At 41.8% G+C, this 21,428-nt stretch overlaps 1 protein-coding gene across 1 annotated transcript in view; it reads right to left on the bottom strand.

Moving 5' to 3' along the window:
- Positions 1-21,428, bottom strand: part of FGGY (FGGY carbohydrate kinase domain containing) — a 300,360-nt gene that overhangs the window by 105,954 nt on the left and 172,978 nt on the right. The window contains 1 exon segment of the mRNA XM_032494401.1: positions 70-173. Within this exon segment, the coding sequence (XP_032350292.1) occupies positions 70-173 (104 nt within the window).

Here is a 21,428-nt window from a genome sequence, read left to right as displayed (position 1 = left end):
TCAGATCTCCTCCAGGCTGGGCTGCCCTCCAAGGAGGGTGGTGGCCCTGCCCTCGTTCCACCGACTCACCCCCATGTGACAAGAAGATGTTCCACAGATGACAGCCAGCCGTGACGTCACTGGCTGTTCCTCACAGGCGAGGCCATACCCCCTCACATCTGCCCCAATCACTCCTGTGAGAAAACAAAACAAAACAAAATCCTCTTTAAAAAAAGGAAGGAAAGAAAGCAAAAAAAAACCGTAAAATATTTTTTTTTTATAGCCAAGCAAAATTGAGAAGGCATTCCGTATGTAGGCCAGTCTCCAATAGAAACCAAAAGAGCATACTGGCCTGCCAGGGGACCTAGGAAACCTGTTCTGTTTGCTTTACCCTAGTCAGTGTGCCACATCCAGCACTGCAACAATAATAGTAACTACAATTAGAATAATAAAAGCAACAGCTATCTGTGACTTTCTGCTCATGAAACACCAGGTTCTGTGTACAGTCTCATTTTATATTAAGCCTGTCAAGTTGATCATATTAAGACCACACACATCAGTGGAGGAAGGGAGGCCCAACTATGGGTTGAGTGATCCGTCAAGGTCACAGTGGTAGTAGGGAGCAGGGCCGAAGGGAATCTGGTTTAACACATCACAGTTCAATCTCTGTTTGATGACTGAATCTTTTCAGCATTGCTAGGTCATCATTCTCAGTACTACTCATTGCAGAATTCTCAGTGTAAAGGAAAGAGTGGCTGACAGTGAGTTTCTGTTAAAAGAATGCCAGGTAGCAGAGTTTCCTATAAATTGTCTAAGTTCAGGCTGCTTCTCCACACAGGTTGTGTTCCTTGATACTTGCTGGGCAAGTGAAGTTACAGAAGTGAGGGGAGAATCAGAGAGACTGTTCAGAGCCTAGAGTCGTCTGTCTGTCATTTATTCAAATATCCAACAAGGACCTTCTATGCATAAAACAATGTACAAGGTGTGATGTAGTGTGATGCAGGAGCCGCAAAATTCCAACTACAACACAGGCAGGAGGTGGAAAGTGCTGGGGCAGAATGTAGAGGCTGGGAGGCAGGAGGGAACAGCCCCCAGTGGCCTCACTGGCTCCGTGCAATGCCGCCCTGCTCTCAATCTCTGATACCCAGTGCTCCTTCCCACCTCTAGACCTTTGCATTTGCTCTTCCTTCTGCCTGAAATACTGTTCCCCAAGCTCTTTGACAGGGTAACTCCAATTTATCCCTAACTCAAATGTTATTTCCTGGGAAAGCTTCCCTGTTCCTCCAGGGAAGATGGGGCACCCTGTTCAACATTCTCCTGCATTCTTGGACTTCCCAAACACTCAAGACACCGGTAACTTAAAGAATTACTATAGACTGTCTGCCTCTTCTTCTTTAATAAAAGCTGCAGGAAGCCGGCTCTGCCTCCCCCATGTGCTTAGCACCCCAGCACCGAGCACAGCAGCCAGCATGGAGTAGGAAGTGAAAGTACCAATGCATGGAGATGCGAGGGTAAATTTAGAAGATAGTCCCTGTCCTCGGGGTGCTCACGGTCTGGTGGGAGGGAGGGAGAGGTCTAAATGGAGCATTTTAACACAGAGATCAGCATGGGACAGGAGGGACTCCAGGCGCAGCTGAGCTCACTAATAGGGGTTCAGGGACATTTCTCAAGGAGGTGGGTTCATGCTGAGTTCAGCAGGAGTTAGTCAGGTGAAAGGCAGGGTAGGGGTGCCTCCTGAGGCAACAGATCCCCAGATCCTGAGGGCACTGGCTGCTCCACAAGCAGGCCTTTCCAGAAAGCAGGATCTACGGGGCCACTAACAGATCTCTTACATTCCAACAACTTTTGTGGTTTTTCTAATGCTTTTTCCAAATTCGACTTTCTTGGGCACAACAACCTGTGAACCTCAGCTATGGTTCAGGAGCCCAGGAGCGGAAGGCAGAAGCCTCTTAAAAATTTTTTGTCAGTGATCATAGTAGTTAGGTCCCAGCAACCAGGTGACTGAGGTTTGGGCCTAAGGCTGGAAGAGTCCTGGGCCTGAGGGCTTCCACCAAGGCCCCTGCCCTGCAACCTGAGGCTCCCAGACTCCAGGTCGGCCAAGGTCGGCCCTGCCAGCTGATAAGAGCTGAAGGCACTGGAGAGCCTGTGTGCGTCTCCCCTGCCTCCCCTGTGTCAGGGGGCACTTCTCCTCCAGGACTTCAGCTTTGCTGTCAGAGCCACCAATGCTCCCACTGTGCTGGTGTCCACTGCCCTCTGCCTCTGCTTACAGCCCCTCCTCTCTTGTCCCTCCAACTAGGGGTGGCAATAGCTTCTATTTTGCTGACTCCTGGCTCACTTCCCAGGGAATATAGCCCTTCCTAGCTCCTTCATAACGTGGGTCACCATTTTTGTGTACCAGATCCCTTTTCTTTTTTTTCTTCCAAACACATTTAGAGTGGTTTATGTATTTCTGGGTGGATCTCCAGTGGTAAGTTCCCCACCCAGGGCACAGAGGCTTTCAGAGAGGAAGAAACCTTAGACACAAGCTCATTTTAATTGAGCTCTTTTTGCATGCTCTCTCTTTGGATGTGTCTCATTTCACTCTTAACAAACACCAAATGTGACCTGTGTTATTATCACCCTCATATCACAGATGAGGAAACTGAAGCTTAGAAAAGAGAAGTCACGGAAGCAGGGTCCCACAGCTCACAAGAAGCAGGGCTGACAGTCACGTCCAGGGAGTCTGATTCCAAATTGCTGAGTCTTAGGTTTTTCTCCAAGATAAAAACCCAATAATTAGGTGGTCAACGTTTACTTATCTGCATATCTCAAAATACTGGGGCCTTAAAGATACTCATCCTGAGATCCTTAAGACAAAAGGGGTTGGCTTTGCTGGTCCACAGTGTTACAAGTTCAAGGAATTCCTGATGATAACCTGCCTTTATTGGCCCCCGTATATAAAGCATGGACAAAATTTATTTTACAGGGTAATTCAGTCCTAAAAGGGGGTTAAACATAGGAAATAAGAAATGGGTGGGAAATATTTCTTTGTTTCTTCTTTACTTAGCAGACTCATTGTTGATATTACTAGGCTCAGAATCTGAGAACGAGTGTGTTATAATGAAAAAAGAATGGAATTTGGAGACAGAAAGACCAGCTATAAAAAGGAGAAAATAATCATATCACATAGCAGTTCTGATATTGAGGGAACGTTTAAAAATGAAAGTGTGAGTAAGAGTGTCTTTGTCACCACCACCCTCACCACCATCATCATCAATACATCTGAAGCCTTTCTCAAGAGACAACTGTATTCTTCCTACCTTTTTAGCAAATTTATCAGGTATCTACGACAGGCTGGATACCGCATTAAAGTCTCTGAACATTGCCTCATTTAATCTTTGCAACATCTATGAAACATAAACACGCTTTCTTCCTTTCAACACACAGAGAAGAAGCAAGGACCAGAGCGTTCAAGTAGCCTGCCCTAAGGTCACAGAGATGTGGGGGCAGTGTCAGAATGTGGCACCGTGACCTTGTCCTGTCTGACCCTAAAACCCACGTTCTTTCTAGAACCCTCACTTGATGATGTTACAATTGTTTTATATAAAGGACATATATTTGGAAGTGTCATTTCCCCATGGAACACCATGGACAAGCCATGGATTTAGAGTTAGAAAATCTGAGTTAGCCCCAATTCTGCTACAGACCACCTGGAAGTCTGAACTGCTTCCTCACATACACGGCGGGCAATGGATTGTAAGTGGAGGTTCTTTCTCACCCATCTTCAGTACAAAATACACACAGTGACTTTTTTTTTTTAAATACCAAGTCAAGTATTCTCCTTGTCTGGAAAAAAAGGGCAGAAAAAAGTCCCTTCCAAGATCCTATCTTCTCAAGTCCCAAGAAGACTTAGAAAAAACCTCAGGCCAGGCTAGTATAGCAGCGGAGAGAGGCAGGTCTTGCCCAATTTCCCCTCCAGAGAGATTCTCTGTACACCCTGTCTAACGTCCATTCCATCCAAGGGCAGTGCAGGGCTGATGCCCCCGTGACACAATGTGAATCCCAGGGCTGATCTATCTCATATTTTTCCTTTGGCCACATAGGGCTCAGAGGGGCCAATCCTGCTTGAGAAAAGAGGTCCAAAGCAGGGAAAGCAACAAAGGGGAGGAGGAGCCTTCTCCTTTGTGAATAAACACATTTCACAACCCAGAGAGGAATCACGGGCTGCACACGTACATCAGGAACCAATTCCTAAGACGGGATTTTGACAAGCACGGCCCTTAGCACTGCGGGGGCCCTTCACATGACTGCACAGTGTCAGTTAATTCCGCATTCCTCAGAAAGCTTAAAGGGCAAAATTAGCAGCTGAAGAGACAGGCGTCCCCCACCCTGTGCCAAAAAAATTGTGAGATATTCAAGTGTGTTTTCTCTGAACCTTGCACAATGCTCAGCTGAGCGTTTAATGAATGCTTAATGAATTTTTTGTTGAACGAAAAACAAATAGCAGAAAGACAAGCTTATTGTGTCAATGAATCAGTTCAGGGCCTCTTCCCCACATCATACACAAGAACGTAGTTCATATCCAGGAATATGTTTTAAAAATACAGAATTTAAAAGGAAAAATTAAAACTTCATGAACGACTCTCTTATTTTCTTTTACATGCTAGCTCCCTCCCTCTCCCCCAACCATCCATCCTTCCATCCAAACATTTATTAAATATCTACCATATTTGCGTAAAAGAAAAAAGAGACTTTGCAAATGTTATGATTAAGAGTGGGTTATCCTGTAATTTATCAAGCCACAACTGCTTTGAAAACTTTAAAGGGTTAGATAGAAGAAAAACACCCCAAGCTCCAGCATTTGTGTTATAATTATCTCAGACTTTATAGCTATATAAAATACTTTATAGCTTGCAAAGCATCCTCAAACACTGTACCCTTCATTTAGCTTTAAAAAATCGTATAATATGTGCTATTTTATTTTTGAGATCACATTTGAAGAAACTGAATTTCAGAGAAGTAAAGTAGCTTACTCCAGTTTATTTAGCTACTTAGAGGCAAAAGCAGGGCTCACACAAGGACTTTTAGTCTCCTAGTCTGAAGCTCTTCCCCTAGGTTTGAAAAATATAAAAAGGTCTGCTATGGAAGTACTGGAAGTGTCAAAAGACACTCTTGAAATAACGAGCCCAGACACCTCTGAAGGAAAAAAGGATGAGAAGGGTTTTGAACATTACTTAAGACTATCAACTTGAGACTCTTGAATCAGCCATTTGGAGGAATAAGCTGACTGATAAACTGCATCAAATTAATTTTCTAACTAAGCAGGACAAGAAGTTTATAGGGTCCCTGGAGAGGAGGCTCTCTGGAGACCAGCCTCATATATGGAAAGCTGGCTCCAATAACTGTAAGATCCTGGAAGGGTAAGAATCATATCAAAGACATTTTCTCTGCAGAGGACCAACAACAGTCTAAAGAAAAGAATATACTGAATTATATTCTTTTGACTAATATTCATTTATTTTATATAGAATATCATATATGAGTTTGGTACTACAGTGTCGTGCTTAAAAACCTGGACTTGTTCATCATGGGAACTTGCTTCAGTTTCTTATCTCCTTTGTGCCTCATTTTCCACATCTGCACAGTTTGAATAATCATATCCTCCTCATTGGACTGTTACAAGGATTAGATGTGTTAACATATGTAAAGTGCTTAGACTAGTGCTATCCACAGGAAATTCTGAGATGATGGAAATATTCCGTATCTGCATTTTCCAATAGAGCAGTCAGTCACCAGACATGTGTGGCAACTGAGCACTTGAAATGTGGTGAGTACAACTGAGGAACTTTACTTAACTGAAGTAGCCACGTGTGGCTAGTGGATGCTGCACTGGACGGTGTGGCTGGGGCAGGCCTAGCACAATATATGAATCCTTGCTGTTTTTATTACCGTTGCTGTTATTGAATCCCACTTGCATGTCCTTGGGTAAATGCCTTGATCTCTAGAACCTCAATTTCCACATCTGAAGATTTTGGGTAACAACATTTACCTTACAAAATTGCTGTGGGCATTAAGTGAGATGTATGTGGAACACACCGGGACTCAAAAACATGGGACTGTTAAATCCAGGACCTACAGATGTGCTTAGCACAAGTGTAGAGACTTTCTACTTATTCCTGAACGTGCCTTGCTGGGTCATGCCACTCAACGTTTCCTCGTGCTGTTCCTTCTGCTTAGAATATTCTTTCCACAATACAGTCCATCCCCCCACAATCTACTTGGGGGGACACAGACTCCATTTTGAAGACCCAGGTCTTTCATCAGAAGCCTTTCCTGACCATGTCTTCCCCCGTTCCCCCGGGGCACCCCCATCAGGGCGAACGGACCACGCCTCTCTCCTTGCAGCCCACCCCGACACTGCACAGGTTCTATCGCTGGGTCTGTAACGTATGTGGTGGCACAGCTGTCTCCCTCTATGAGACTGTGAGCTGACCGAGGCCACAGCAGGTCTTGACACCACAGTGACTCACTAATTTTTATTGTTGTTGTTGTTTAATGAATGACTGTGTGCAGCATAAGGCATGTATAAGTAAAACACAAGACATTTTCTAGATAAAGATGACAAATGCTGTATGTCTTAATTATGAATAATCGTGAAAGATTCTGAAGAGTTTTGAGGGACAATTCACAGGTAACAGTAAAATTATCACTGGAGCCTCACAGCACAACTTGCTTAGAATTGTCAAAATCACTGGTAGAGTCAAGGTCCTAAGATCCCTATGGTTACTGAAAGATTGCTTCATGCTCCACACTTTGCAAATATTATTGTATTAAATTCATATAATGATCTCGAGAGGTTGTTATTGCCATGTTGTTTCACTGATATGGAAAACGGGACTGAAGTTCTTCCAGGAAACTGTCCAAGGTCCCCCAGACTTAAGAGTGTCTACCCAACTCTAAATCTCATGGAGCCTACACAAACTAGTTCCTTTCTTTTCAACTACTGACAAGAATTCCAAGTATTCACAGACAGCAGAGCTCAACTCAAATCTCTTTCAGGATTTATTGTTATAATGCCACTAGAGCAAGCCGAACGGGTTCATCACAAGCCCAACAAATGAAGGGGAGTGAAACAGCTGAAGAGATTTCTGTGATCCCTGTGTCTGATGAAGCATCACCTTGGCTTTGAAAGAAATGCCATTTAGAATTCACCCAATCTAAATCCTATAAGTAGGTTTACCTTTTTTAAAAATCCTATGTAATAAGTCTACAAAGAAACTTTCTACACCTTAACACTGCCACCATCCCCGTCCCTTACACTCCACCCCACCCCCAACAGAGCTAGAAAGATAATAGGGAAGGTCTTTGAATGAGATGTGAGCAGACTTCACTGGATAAGTGCACTATTTAGGGCACAATGGTTAGGAATGAGAGCTCTAGAACCAGACTGCCTGATTTCAAGTCGGGCAAGTTGGTCAAGCCACTTAACCTTCCTGTGCCTCATTTCCCTCATCTATAAATTGGAATGACGAGAGATGTAGTTCCTAGGGCTATTGTGAAGATGACACGAATAGGACGGTACCTGGAACATAGTTTACTCAATATAGTTTTGCCATTGTTGTTATTCCTGACCATTCTCGGTCTCCAGTGTTACCAGCAGGGCTTGGCATGACAGTCAGGCTGCTGCGTGCTTTGCCAGAGGTATCCGGGCTTACTTAGATTGACTGGAACATTTGTTTTCTGTCCTTGCACATACAGCTCATGACAGAATAATGGGGGGCTCCAGGGAATAAAGAAAAGGAGGTACCAGGCAGTAGGGAAAATCCAGGCAAACATTTTAAACCTTGTTATGATAAACCAAAAGCTGTTTATATCCCTAAAAGCCATGATAACATGTAGCGCCACTCATCCTGCAATTCAACCTGGCGATGGTAGCTGCCATTTCTGTCTAAACGCTATACTCTTCCATGACTTGCCCCAACCAGACACCAAATACAAGAGCCAGAGAACAAAGAACAGACCCTCAGATAACTGGGTCTTGCTCCTCTGTTCCTCCTTTCTACTCAGAAAGATCAAATCTCAAAGGTAGGCTAATATGTCATAGCTTGGAAATCTGAGACTCAGAGAGAACACTAGCAAAATCCATAGTAAAGACAAAGCAAAAACTTGATTTCAGAAATTCCTTTCTTGCTAACCTCAACAGAGCCTCTAGATTTCTTGGACATCCTCATCTATGACCTCATAAAAGACAATTTTTCACCCACAAACATTAGACGTGGTAAAAAGTCAGGCTGAAATCTTATACAAATGGCCAAGTTAATGCACAAAAATCACTGTCTAAAGATAATAATATTTAAAAAGCCACAATTAAGAGAACTGGTCCAAGTACCACAAAAGTATCTTATGGAATAAATCCTTAAACAGATCTAAAACTGTGACTTGAAATCACACAGTTGCCTTCTGATACTTTATAAATCAAATGATTAATTCAACAGTTATTCATCAATCCCCAATTAAAACTCAGGCACTGTGTCCAGAGCTGGAAATCTAACGATGAAAGATGTTGCCGTTTATTCTACCAGATCTCAGTCTAGGAGGAGTGGAAAGATACACAGGCAGACACAAGACAGTATGGAGCAACCAATGACTCAGATCTGAGTACATCTAATGAAAGTATGGAGCCAGGACTCCAGGTCTAGTTTGTATGGTCAACAAGGACCTCCTGAAGGAGTTACCTCAGTCAGCAGGGGGAGGGGATAGGAAAGAAAAGGCATTTCAGGTAGACCTGGAGACAAAAGAGACAATAAAACAAAGACATAGGACAGAGAAACAGTCAGATGATGTAAGTTGCAGGACTACACAATGTGAAAGAGATGGAACCCTGCGTTCTGAAGAACATGGCTGGACAAGGCTCAGGGTCTGAAGTCAGACAATTCATATTGGATTCCCAGGTCCACCACAAGTGTGCCCTGCAACCTTCGATAAGTTAACTTGCCTCTCCATGCCTCAGTCTTCTCAGCTGTGAGATGGGGTAATGGCATCTACTTTCCAGGGTCATCATTCCTGGTTTTAGCACTGTATGCCCAGTGTCCCGGGAAGGATCCCACCAAGTCCAGAACAAACAGTGATGGGTGGTCACCCTACGTGTGAGGCAAGTAGCCCTATGCCTGGGATAGAGGGACTGCTAAATAAGTGTTAGGGTCCAGCTTCTCCCAGGAGATGGAAGGACTAGGTATCCTCCAGCAACTTCTTCTTGCGCCTAGACAAATGGTTTCATTTATAAATTACCTGAAGGCTCCTGGAAGGTGAGAAAGGAACTAGCCATCCTGGCAATGCCCTCAAGGACACAAAGCAGACAAGTGAGATGCTTCAGGAAAACGCCAAGAGGGAGATGGAACTTGCTCATTAAGACACCTGACCCTGTGGAAGAGGCCTGAAATTTCTGAGGAAAAGATCTTGGTTGGCTCCCTAGTTCTCTCTCCCCAGACCCTGATGCCAAGCTCAGCACCTCCTCCCCTGGTCTGAGTTTCGGTTTCATCAAAAACTTCCTGAGGTTTTGTGGGGTTAGTTGAACATTGACAGATTCTTCAAAGCCTGGAATTCACTCCCGGAGCCAAAACCAGCCAAGTTTCTATGGGGCTAGCACTGCCCCTGGAGAGGGTCACAGGGTTCCACCACACCTAGACTGATTGATCTAACCTTGCCCCAAGCTTCAGACAACAAGACAGAAAAAGAAAAATAGATTCTCAAGCTGGGTCCTACGTCCCTAGCCCCCATTCCAGGGAGAGCGGGAGTGGGAGTGAATGGCCTGGATAAAAGTCAGGCCAGAGAGTCAGAGAATGAAGTGATATGCAGAGCAGCTGGAGAGAGGGGGGAAAAAACTAAGCGGGATAAAAAGGGCCCAAAGTTTTAACACTTTGAATGACATGTGGCTCGAATATTTTCAAAGAGAACAAAGGCTTAGGTAAATAAATAGTGTGGAAGACAAGAGCAAAAATGAATTACAGAAAATCCCACAAGGAATACACTGGCATTTTTCAAAAACTGCAGTTGAAATGACATCTCTGTTTCAGCATAGCTCAAGATTCAGCCCTCCCCTTCCACCTACACACCTGCCCTTGACATCCACCTTCCCAGGATAGCAGCCCCGCCAGGCTCTACTCTCTTGGCATTGCTGGCCCTGGGCCATGGCGGGGGGGGGGGGGGGGGGGGGGGGGTAGGCTGTAAGGGCACCAGATTTCAGAGAGACACTTCCAGCTGCATGACCTGGGGCAAATGAGTGGAGTTCCCTGAGCCTCTAATACCTCATCCGTAAAAGGGAAATGATGATTTCAAAGTAAAAGTGTAAAAATACAATCTTGTTTTGAAAGAAAAGTGCTGACACATGTTAGACCCTGAATAATATCCTCTCCCTCCTCTGCTCAGTAGGATTCAATTCCATAAACCTTTACTGAGCACGACTCTCCAAGAGGCACCGTGCTCAGCGCTATAGGCGAAATATACCTGAAAAACCCACTGTCCTCAAGGAGCTGAGTCTCCTGGGAGCCAAGGATGCTGGTTTCCAGCAGCCTGACCAGGGCTGCCACAGGAGCCGCTCCAGAAATAATGCTTTTTTCTCAACCACGAGGCTGTAGAAATGGTGGTGTGGGTATTCTTAGCGTTTTTTTTGTTTGTTTGTTTGTTTTTCTGGTACACACAAGTACTTATTTCTGTTGGATCTATGCTGTATATCCATCTTATTTTTTATTAAAGTATAGTTGATTTACAATGTTGTGTTAGTTTCTGGTGTGCAGCACAGTGATTCAGTCATAAGTATATACACACAGATTCTTTTTCATTATAGATTATTACAAGATATTGACTATAGTTCCCTGCCCTATACCATAGGATCTGCTATTTATCTATTCTTATATAGTAGTTTGTATCTGCTAATCCCAAACTCCTAATTTATTCCTACCTCCCTTTCCTCTTTGGTAACCATTAGTTTGTTTTCAATGTCTGTGAGTCTGTTTCTGCTTTGTAAATAAGTTCATTTGTCTCATTTTTTAAGATTTCACATATAAGTGATATCACATGGTATTTGTCTTTCACTGTCTGACTTACTTCACTTGGTATGATAATCTCTAGGTCCATCCACGTTGCTGCAAATAGCATCATTTCATTCTTTTTTATGGCTGAGTAGTACTCCATTGTGTGTGTGTGTGTGTGTGTGTGTGTGTGTGTGTGTGTGTGTGTGACATCTTCTTCATCCAATTATCTGTCAGTGGGCAATTTCTGTATTACTTTTCATTCTTCCTTTGCTCTCTTTCTTTCTAAATTCCGTATTTCAAAGGGAAGAATTCTTGAGTGATTTACAAAATAACACTCTGTCCACCATCTCAAAGCACCTTTGGGCAAACCTGGAATGTGTCCAAGTCAGTGAATCTCCCTGTGGGCTCTCTGTGCAATGTGGGCCAGAGGCAGCAGCCGAACAGACAATAGGGAGCAGCTTCCTCTGCCAGGCCTTCCAACCTTGTGCTGTCCCAGCACACTTGTTATGCAGTCACTGGGTGCTGTCCCCTCAAGCTGGCCGGTCCTCCTCCTCATCCGCATCCTCCCCACATCCTGCCATCTCCCTGCCAGCCTGCAGACTACATTCTGGCAGCCCTGCAGGTGTTCCTTCCCTCTTCATACCATCCTCCTTCTCTGGGGCTGTGTGGCCAGTCTGAATCCGTTTGGGCTCTTATAATTCGTTTAAAAGGAAAAGAATTTGCTCAATGTCCTGGAATTTGTTAGAATAAAATTTAAACTACAATGGGGGAAGAAAAGAAAACCTCTAGGGAAAAAAAACAATAGAAAACTAGTAAATTTTGCTTTTACTGTTACCCTGACAGAAGGAGGAACATACAAAAACACAAACTATTAAAGGGTTCAAAGTCATTTTCACAGTTCATTAAAATACTGATCCATAGTCAGTTATCAGGACTTAGGTGGGAAGGTTTGGTATCCATTCCTCCTTATTTTTCATTTTTACCTTTTGACCCCCTTCAACCATTTCTCCCATCACCCCCACCCCCTGCCCCTGGCAACCACCGATCTGTTCTCTGTATCTATGAGCCTGGTTTTTCTTTTTTTGTTTCTATTTCTTTTTTAAATTCCACTTGTAAGAGAGATCATACAGTATTCATCTTTCTCTGACTTATTTCACTTAACACAATGCCCTTGAGGTCTGTCCACATTGTTGCAAACGGCAAAATTTCATTGTTTTTTTTTTTATGGCTGATAATATTCCATTGTCTATTAACTGCATATAAGATCCACTGAAATTTAATTTTATGTAAGGTATAAGGCAAGAGAAGAAATTCTTTTCCCATATTGATATCCAATAAACATGGCACTACTTTATTGAAACAAACTATCCTTTCCTCACAGCTCTGCAGTACCGTCTTTGTCATAAATTAAATGTCCACACATGGGTGACTATTTCTAGACTCCTTAATCTGTTTTCCTCTGGCCTGTTTACCTTTGCCCCAATACCAGTATTAATTACTTACAAGTTTTGATATCTGCTAGTAGTAAGTCCTCCCAATTTTGTTCCTCTCCAAGGTTGTCTTGTTCATTATTGGCTCTTTCCATAGAAGTTTCAGAATCTGATCATCAGTTTCTACCTCACTGCACACAAATCTGCTAGAATTCTGAACTGGACTCATTGAGTCTATACAACAAACTAGGGAGAACTGTCATACTTGTATCACATTGAGCCTCCCAGTCAATGAACATCACATATCCCTCCATTTATTTGTGTCTTCTTTAGTTTCTCTCAATACTGTTTTATAGCTTTCTTCAGAGAAGTCTCCTACATCTTCAGTTAAATTTATTCTGAAGTATTTAATTTTTTTATATTACTGTAAATCATGCTATTTAAAATTTTATTTTTTAAATGTTTGTTTCTGGTTTATAGAAATGAAATTTATTTTTATCTTGACTTTTTAAACAGCTAAATTGCTTACAAATTTTAATATTGTATCTATTTTTTTATTTTTCTATATGTGTATAATCATCTCACCTATGATGTCAGTTTTCTTTCTTGTAATCCTTATATTTTTCATTTGTTTTTCTTGACTTACTGCATTGGCTAGGCCCTACAATAAAATGTGGACTAAAAGTGATGAGAGTGGGAAAGTTTTATTTCACCATCAAGTCTGATGTTTGAATCAAGTTTTTTGTTTTGTTTTATTTTGTAGATACCCTTAGTCAGAATAAGAAAGTTTTTTTCTATTCTTCATTTGCTAAGATTTTTTTTAAGTCATGAATCTGTGTTGAATTTTATTTGTGAAAGGCTTTTTAAAAAAAAACAACTATTAATCATATTATTCTCTTTTTTAATACAAAATTGCATGAATAGTTATTTTCAAATGATAGAATAACTCACTTTGGAAAACTTTTGGAAATTATCTTTTCAAATATAGCTTCTGTCTTATTTTCTATCTCCTCTCATTATGAGATTCCAGTTATATCTCTGCTAGACCCCTTTACCATGCCCCATATATTTCTTATATTTTTTTGTGTATTTTCCAGACTTTTGCATAGTATACTGCAGTATGGATATTTTTATGACCTGCTGTTCAGTTCACTAATTCTCTCTTCAGCTATACTGAGTCCGCTGTTAACTGTATACCATCTTTTCAGTTCTTAATTTCAATTATTACAATTTTTGTTCTAGAATTTCCATTTGGTTCTTTTATATCTCCCAGTTCTCTGAATTCTCCATCTTCTCCTAAAATCTCCTGAACATATTACTCAAGGATATTTTAATGTCCATATACAGTACTTCCAACATCTGGCTCTTCTGTGGGTTTAGTTTTTTGTCATGATTTATGAAAATTATTGTATTTTGAATGCTTAGGTTTTTTTTATGCAGAAATTGTATATGAAAATTTTTATTTGTAAGTTGAACCTCTGATTATGTTACCTTCCTCCAGAAAAAACCATAATTTTGCTTCTTGCAGTTAGCTGAAGTAGGGGGAGATTAACTGAATTTAATCAGGTGTTGAGTTGATTCAAAGCCAGGCTTTAGCCCTTGTAAAGTTTGTCTATTTCTAGTTTACTCTTATGATCCCAACTAAAAGCCTAGGATGTTTACCAGTACTCTTCATCCTTAATGATCCCTGAGCTCAAATTGTTGTCCTTCAAGTCTGGGGAGATTACCAAATTGGTGTTTTGCTTACCAGAATCCCAGCTGCAGATTTCAAATCAGCAAATGTCAAGCATGTCAAAGGGTAGAAATCTCAAGACCAATTCTCTGGGCTTCTCTTCTGATCATAGCTCCTCAAGTCAAGTGAATATCTCCACTAAAGACAATAGGCTTTAATGAGAGCCCAGCTTAGAAACTGGATGAATTTCTCTGCCTGCCTTAAAGTTAACAAGTTCTTTATTTTCTTCTGCCAAATACGACAGAGAATTCATTTCAAATTAAAAAAGATATTTCCATACATTTAATTTAGAAATAGGAGAAAAATAAAGAGCATCCAAAATTTTAAACAACTTTTGCCTAATCAATGGATTAAAAAAAAAAAAGCTGTCAAATTCCCTGTCTTTTCACATTCTCTGTGTTCCTTTCAAGGCCCATGGCCACAGCCCTATTTCAGGCTACCCCTTCTCCTTCACTCTTTCCTGTCCCCAATCTACTGTGAACAGAAATACATAAAGCCCTGCTTGGAATGAGTCTCTTGCTTAAAAACACTTTCAGTGGCTTGAAAATGCCCGGGGAAAAGAGGGAGGAACACAAACTTTCCAACAGGGTGCTCAAGTACTGCCATTCTCTCTCCACCTATTTGATCTTAATAGCCTCATCTTCCCGGAATCTTTTATAGATTATCATAGGTTAGGGCCAAATTGAAATGTTTACCATTTCCCAACCCCCTTTCAGTGCCTTCACTTATGCTATACTCTCCATCCAGACTACTCTTCATTTCAATGCTTCCAGTGGAGAAAATACCTACTATTGTGGGTTCCATTCAAAGGTTACCCCTCCCACTTCCCTGAAGGATATGGTAGCTGACATTCTGGGGCTTCTCATCACTTGTTGTGTGACCTTGAGCAAGCTGCTGGAGCTGATGCCAAGATTATACAAGTAGACTATCCAGCTCGTTCCTGTCATGCTGAAGTCACTCAAGGAATATTAGCATCTCTGTCCTTCCCTAGCCTTATTGTTTCTTTCAAAAGGAAGAGACTTCTTCCTTTTGAAATTCCTATAGAACTCTGTCTTCATGTTATGTCTCTATTTCTTTAGATCGCTGACTTTGCCACAATAACTAGTACAGCGCTGAGCATGCTGTTTATAGGCAAAATATTAACTAATGGTTATATTTACTGGGTTAAGTGTTGGGGTCTGAAGTTACAGAGATGAATGTGACCAGAGTCATTGCCCACAAGAAGCTCACAGTCTAAGTGGGGGAGATGGCAACGTAACCATCTATTTCAATGTTTAAACGTTACTGTCTATGTGTTACATTGAATGATAAATATGCACATGGGGAAAGAATCATTAGGCCACATGCCTTAGGCCGAACAAAAAGGTTACATCACAGCAAAGCAGATAATGTCTGAATAACAGCCAAATTATTCGGGCATCTTTAACATACTGCACAGAATTGAATTGTGTGGGTTTTTCTTTACAGCTTTCAGTGGTGAGAGGCCTGAATATAAAAGGTGTATAGAGTCTTCACTCATGGTATTGATACCGGTGGCAGAGTTTCCCCTTAGTTTTCACAGTGGTGAGTCACAAGACTGGTACACTTTTAACTCTCCAGGCTAAAGTCAGCCAGGGAAACTCTAACACTAAGATCAACATCCTAACATAATCTCTTTAAGTAAAATATGAGAACCTTAGCTTTCCCTAGATCTGAGTATTTGATTCAAAGATCCTCCATGTTTTCTGTTTTTTGAACATTTTTTTAAAAAGTGGTCTATGGCTAACTCAGTTAACACAGGCTTGGGTAAAGGTTTATGATGGTAAGAGCTAGAGACCTGGAGTCAGACAGACCTTCAAACTTCTCTTCCCATTCCACCACACATGCCTGAGCTGAGCCACGTCTCATTCGGACCTTTGCTGGGGATAGTCAGACTGTACACAGCCTCAGGTTGCTGTCCATATCACACGTTGTATAGGTAAACACTTAGGTAGTGCCCAGCTCATGTGTATACCAGAAATGTACTAGATCAGAAGTGGACCAGAATGGAAGGATTTTTTTTCTTTTTTGGTGGGGGGGTGGTGGTAATTAGGTATATTTTGTTTGTTTAACTTTCTTTTTTTTTTTTTTTTTAAGTTGTACTCAGGATTGAACCCAGAATTTCGTGCATGCTAAGCACTCATTCTACCACTGAGCTAAATCCTCCTCCACCCCCAGACTGGAAGAGTTTTTATTGATCTGCTTTTTTTGAATAAAAAGTTTGAAATGCAGTCTTTCAATTAGCCTGGACTCAAGTTTGTTCTTTCGGATTATATACAGGTAACTTTTCACTGTAGCCAACTTAAGTTAAGACCATCCCTCCAACATCTTTTAAGATGCTAGTGGTAAAGTCCATTAGGAGCATGTGTGGACCAAATATGGTGCAGATGTTCAGGACCCAGTCAAACATAACTGATCAGAAGCTGGTTGTAGGGGCCTGGTTATCTGCATTTTAACTAACTCCTTGGCTGACTATGCATACTCAAATTTGAAAACCACTACAATAAGTAAATAAGGACAGAAATCAGATGTAAAAACCAACAAAATAAAAACATACATCATTTCTATGTTCAAATTAAAATACTTGTTTTTTTTTATTATTTGTATTATGATTTCAATTTACTATGGATAATTGGAAATAATGGAAAGTACCTATCTCCTCATGTTGGCCCGCTATACATTTTCTATTCTTAGTCTCCCGGAAAGAGTAATTTCTAACAAATATGGCAACAGCCGGGAGTTACATGGGAAAACTTGTCATTGCCACCAACAAAACGAAGATGGAATATTTTGAAGCATGGGCACAGAAATCATAAAGGATTCTGGAAGAATATTCAGCAGCTCAGACTACAGTGAGCAGGGGCAGACTTTGTACATTCTCTGTTTGAATTTGAAGAAAGGGATAAAGAGACAGGAGCAGAGATAAAATTCCCCTCACAAAGATCAGAGTGGGTACCAGATGGTGAAAAGTAGCGCTACCCATGCTCAGGCCTGCTGGACGCTGAGACAGAGGAGTCAGAGGCGGGGAAACGCACCTTCCCTTCCCACTGCGCTTCTGCGGGTTCCATGACTGGAGCTGCAAAGGTCGAATGCAAAGCCCTGGCAACAAGTGGGTTATTACTGAATTCCTAGGGCCTGGGAAAACAAATATCTGCTTCATTCCACTGAAGTGAAGCTCTAAGGTTAAAATTAGACAGCATTTTTTTTCTTTTTCTTTTCTTTTCTTTTCCTCCCTCCCTCTTTCTTTCTCTCTCTTTCTTGCCTTCCTTCTTTCCTTCTTTCTCTTTCTTTCACTCTCTCTCTTTCTTTCTTTCCCTCTTCCCACCCCTCTCTCTCTTCTCTAACTGTTCCTTTGGAGTACCACCCATTGGTAGTAAAAATCATAGCTTCACTCCCAAAGGCCAATGCTTCACATAAAACACCTGACATAGTTTTCACATGACAATCAGTGCTGAGTCAGCTATTTGAATAGATAGGGCTGATCAACTTAATTTGAGCATCCAAATTCCTTGACTTGGAATTCAAAGCTTTTTACATTTGAGCTTCTGACTAGGAAGAGCTAGTACTTGTTAAGCGCTCACCATGTGTCAGGAGAAGATGTCTATACCATACAACCACCGAGGAGGCGCTACTGTCACCTCATTTACAGAAAAGAAAGCTGAGGCACAGCTTTCTTCTTAGAGCAGCTAAGTCACTTGTTAACAACAGGAGCTCAGAGCCCACACTGTGGTCCACGGCTCTGATTTCCTGGCCATTTTTCACTGTTCCCCTCACACTTAAATGGCAGCTTGCCATACTGAAACGCTCACTGACGGAGTCAGGCCTTTCCACATCTCCGAACTTTTTCACGTTTGAAATGCTCATGCCATTTCCACCTACTCAGTGATGCTTCTCTCCCTTGTCCTGACAGAGCCGGTAGATCCATTCCCTGTGCTTCTGTGACACTTTCCTCATTTGGGCAAAGCAGTGTGCAGGTTAGGTGGGATTTTTCTGCTTACAGGTCTGCCTTCTCCACTAGCTCCTCTAGAGAAAGGACTGGGTCATCTTCCCCCATATCGCCAGAGCCCAGTACAGCATCAGAGGCACATACGGGTCTAACACATATTTGCTGATTGAACGAGTTGCTACCTTGCTTCTTACACCATAAAGTGTTCCCTCACTTCATTGAGGTCTGTTTCCTCAAATGTCACCACTCTGGATTAAACTTTCCAGAACTCTCTCTGCTGGAAGCAACTCCTGACACTCTCCATTGCTTTACACAGATGCATTCTTCATAACACTTAGCAGCACTTGATAAACACATATGCACACACTGACACATACATACGCATACACCCACACATGCATAAACAGGCACACATACACATATATACACACATATACTGGTACACATACAGACACACAAATACACATGCATTCATGCATAAACACACATTTATAAGCATGCACATTTAGGCACATATGTGCACAAAGATGCACAAAACACATGTGTATACATGTGTGCAACACAGACTGAATAACACATGTATGAACACGTGTGTGGACACACAATGACATGCCTATACATGTACACGTGTGTGCATGATACAGTACATATATATAGATAGGGTGCACATACATACACACGTGTTTATATAGGAGTTTATGAACATCCCCAGCAAGACAGAAGCTCTACAAGAGTGAGAACTTGTCTTTATTAACATCATATCCAACACACCTAAAACGATGCCTGCTACGTAAAAGGAAGACATCACATAGTTGTTAAATCAAGGAATGGATCTTTGAATTTCTCTTGCTCACTGCTATCACTCATCATGTAAATCTACTGAGATCACATTATACAGAGCACCGCCAGTCACTGTTCTAAGTGCTTTACAGATATTAACTCATTTATTCTTCAAACACTCTGTGAGGTTGGTGCTTTATTATTCCCATTCCCTAGATGGGAACACTGAGGCATGGTGTGCCAAAGGACTTCCCAAGTTCACAAAGACAGCAAATAGAACCGGGATTTAAATCAGTTCTGTGATCTTAACTACTGTGCTGTGTTACCTCAAGATTTTTCATTTTCATTGTCTTCTGAAGCCAAATTCTTCCATCAGAGTACAGAGTCTGCTAAAGATCAGGGTTAGGGAAAGGCTGGGACAGGGTTGGGGGGCAGATGCTACTAAAATATATAACTATAGACTAGTGCAATTTTTCTATATTCTAGTAATTTTTCCTTTTTAGTTTCTCAGACATCTCCATTGGCTGCAGGATGCCTGGAGGCAATCCTCAAGATTTCCAGTATAGAGAAATAAAAAATTTTGTTTTCTCTTTGCCCTTTATAATGACTCATATGAATGCTTAGTTAAGAGAAAACTGAAAACAAGGAAATGGCGCAGGCCCACAGAGAGATGATAAGGAAGCAGCCAGCAGTTCAGATGCGAGGCTGCTGCCCAGGAGTGATAACTGGAGATGTGCATTTTCCCACCGACAGCTGCTGATGTGCAAGCCCCAAAGCAAACATTAGTGCTCGGGGATGTGGGACGGATGTGCGGCACTGTGTGTTGAGTTTCTGTGCCATGAAAAACAGTGGACCTTTGGGGTAAGCCTCATCTCGCAGCCAATGATGCAAGTGCAATCTTAGACCTTGGGCCCCCAAGCAAACACTTTTCCAGCCATCTTCTACCTTTTGAACTTGGGGTGGGAAGTCCTCCTCACAGGTGGTTGGGAGTAGCAGAACCTGGGGCTGGGTTACCCCGGGTGTTTTTGTTTTTGTTCCCAAGCTCAGCAAAGCAAAAGAGCAGCTCATCTTTTCAGTCATATTAATATATGAGAGAATAAGTAGAAACTTCTGGTTAAAAAGTCCCTCTGGATAAGATTCTGAAGTTGATGAGTTGGTCAGAGATTTGCTTAAGATCAGAGTTTCTGGCCACAGGAACTCACAATGAGCCAAGACATTCTGCCCATTCAGGGGGAAGCCCTTGCTCCATTGTTTGATGCAAAAGCTTCACCAAAGTACACGTGAGGTCACGGGGAGAGATGGACCAGGGTTATAGTCAAGGATCCAACCCTTCCTCAACTTATATCCTTAGGCAAATGCCTTCACTTACTGGAGTATCCGTCTGCTCAACCATTAATGAAGGTAAAAATACCAGGATGGAAAAAAAACAAAAACAAAAACCTTATGGTCATTACTAATCAGAGATAGTAAAAAATGGACTAGCCTTTTTTTTTTTTTCCCATATTGATGAAAAAAAAATACCAGGATAGTGGTTTGAAAATGGAAAGTCACTACACATAGGAGTTTAATATCAACATGAATTTCAACATTAATCAATGAAGTTAATCAATAAAATTAACATCAACATTAGTATTACTGACCTCTCTACCATGCAGTCAAAAAACAGCCAGCCTGGTCTAATGAGACTGGTCTTATTCCCCACAACTGGGAGAGCCCCAGACACCTGTGCTGTTTTAAGTAGTTTTTATTAAATGACTTCTCCACTCTGGGCCTCAGCATCCTCATCCATAAAATGGGCCTAGAAATATATCCACCTGGAAGAATGTCAAATAGAAGCTCTCTCTTCTGTTTTAGATACAGATGTGTGTGTGTGTAATTACAGGCTACAGGCACATATGGACGTATATAAATACACCAGCAGGACAAGCAGGAGAAGGCGTGTAGGCTCTGGAGTCAGAAAGACTTGGGCCGACAACTCAACTTTATCATTCATTAAAATGTCACTTTGAACAAGTTATTAAACCTTGATCTCCTTGCATATCCAATGCAGAAAACAATGGTAGCTTGCAGTGTGGTTGTCAGCTAATGACACTGACTATCAAAGTGCCCAGCACGAAGCCTGGCACAGAGGGAAATAACAATAACTGTTTTGAACTTTTCAGAAGGAACTTGAATGCCAGGTGTTCTAGTCATTACCAGCTTTTGAGGGAGACAGCTGGTGTACGTTGTGACCACAAAACAAGAGACTCACTCATGTATGGCTTAGAACAACTAGTTTACCTATTTAATAGCCACCCATAGTATAGACTGTAGCCATTAAAAGGGCTACAATGTGTAGAATGGAATAACATATACACATATACACATGGATGTGCACATCTATACACGTGCAATGCATATACAGTTGTCTACACATATACACACATAAGCACGTGTGTGAACACACCCACTTCTTGCCTTGTTCTTATTTTCCACCGTAGATAGAGTCCCAGATTCCCCAAGCATCCCCTTGTCCTAATTTGGAGATGGTGTAG

This window comes from Camelus ferus, chromosome 13, assembly GCF_009834535.1.
Source record: "Camelus ferus isolate YT-003-E chromosome 13, BCGSAC_Cfer_1.0, whole genome shotgun sequence".
NCBI lineage: Eukaryota > Metazoa > Chordata > Mammalia > Artiodactyla > Camelidae > Camelus > Camelus ferus.
This window is presented reverse-complemented; position numbering and strand designations above follow the sequence as displayed.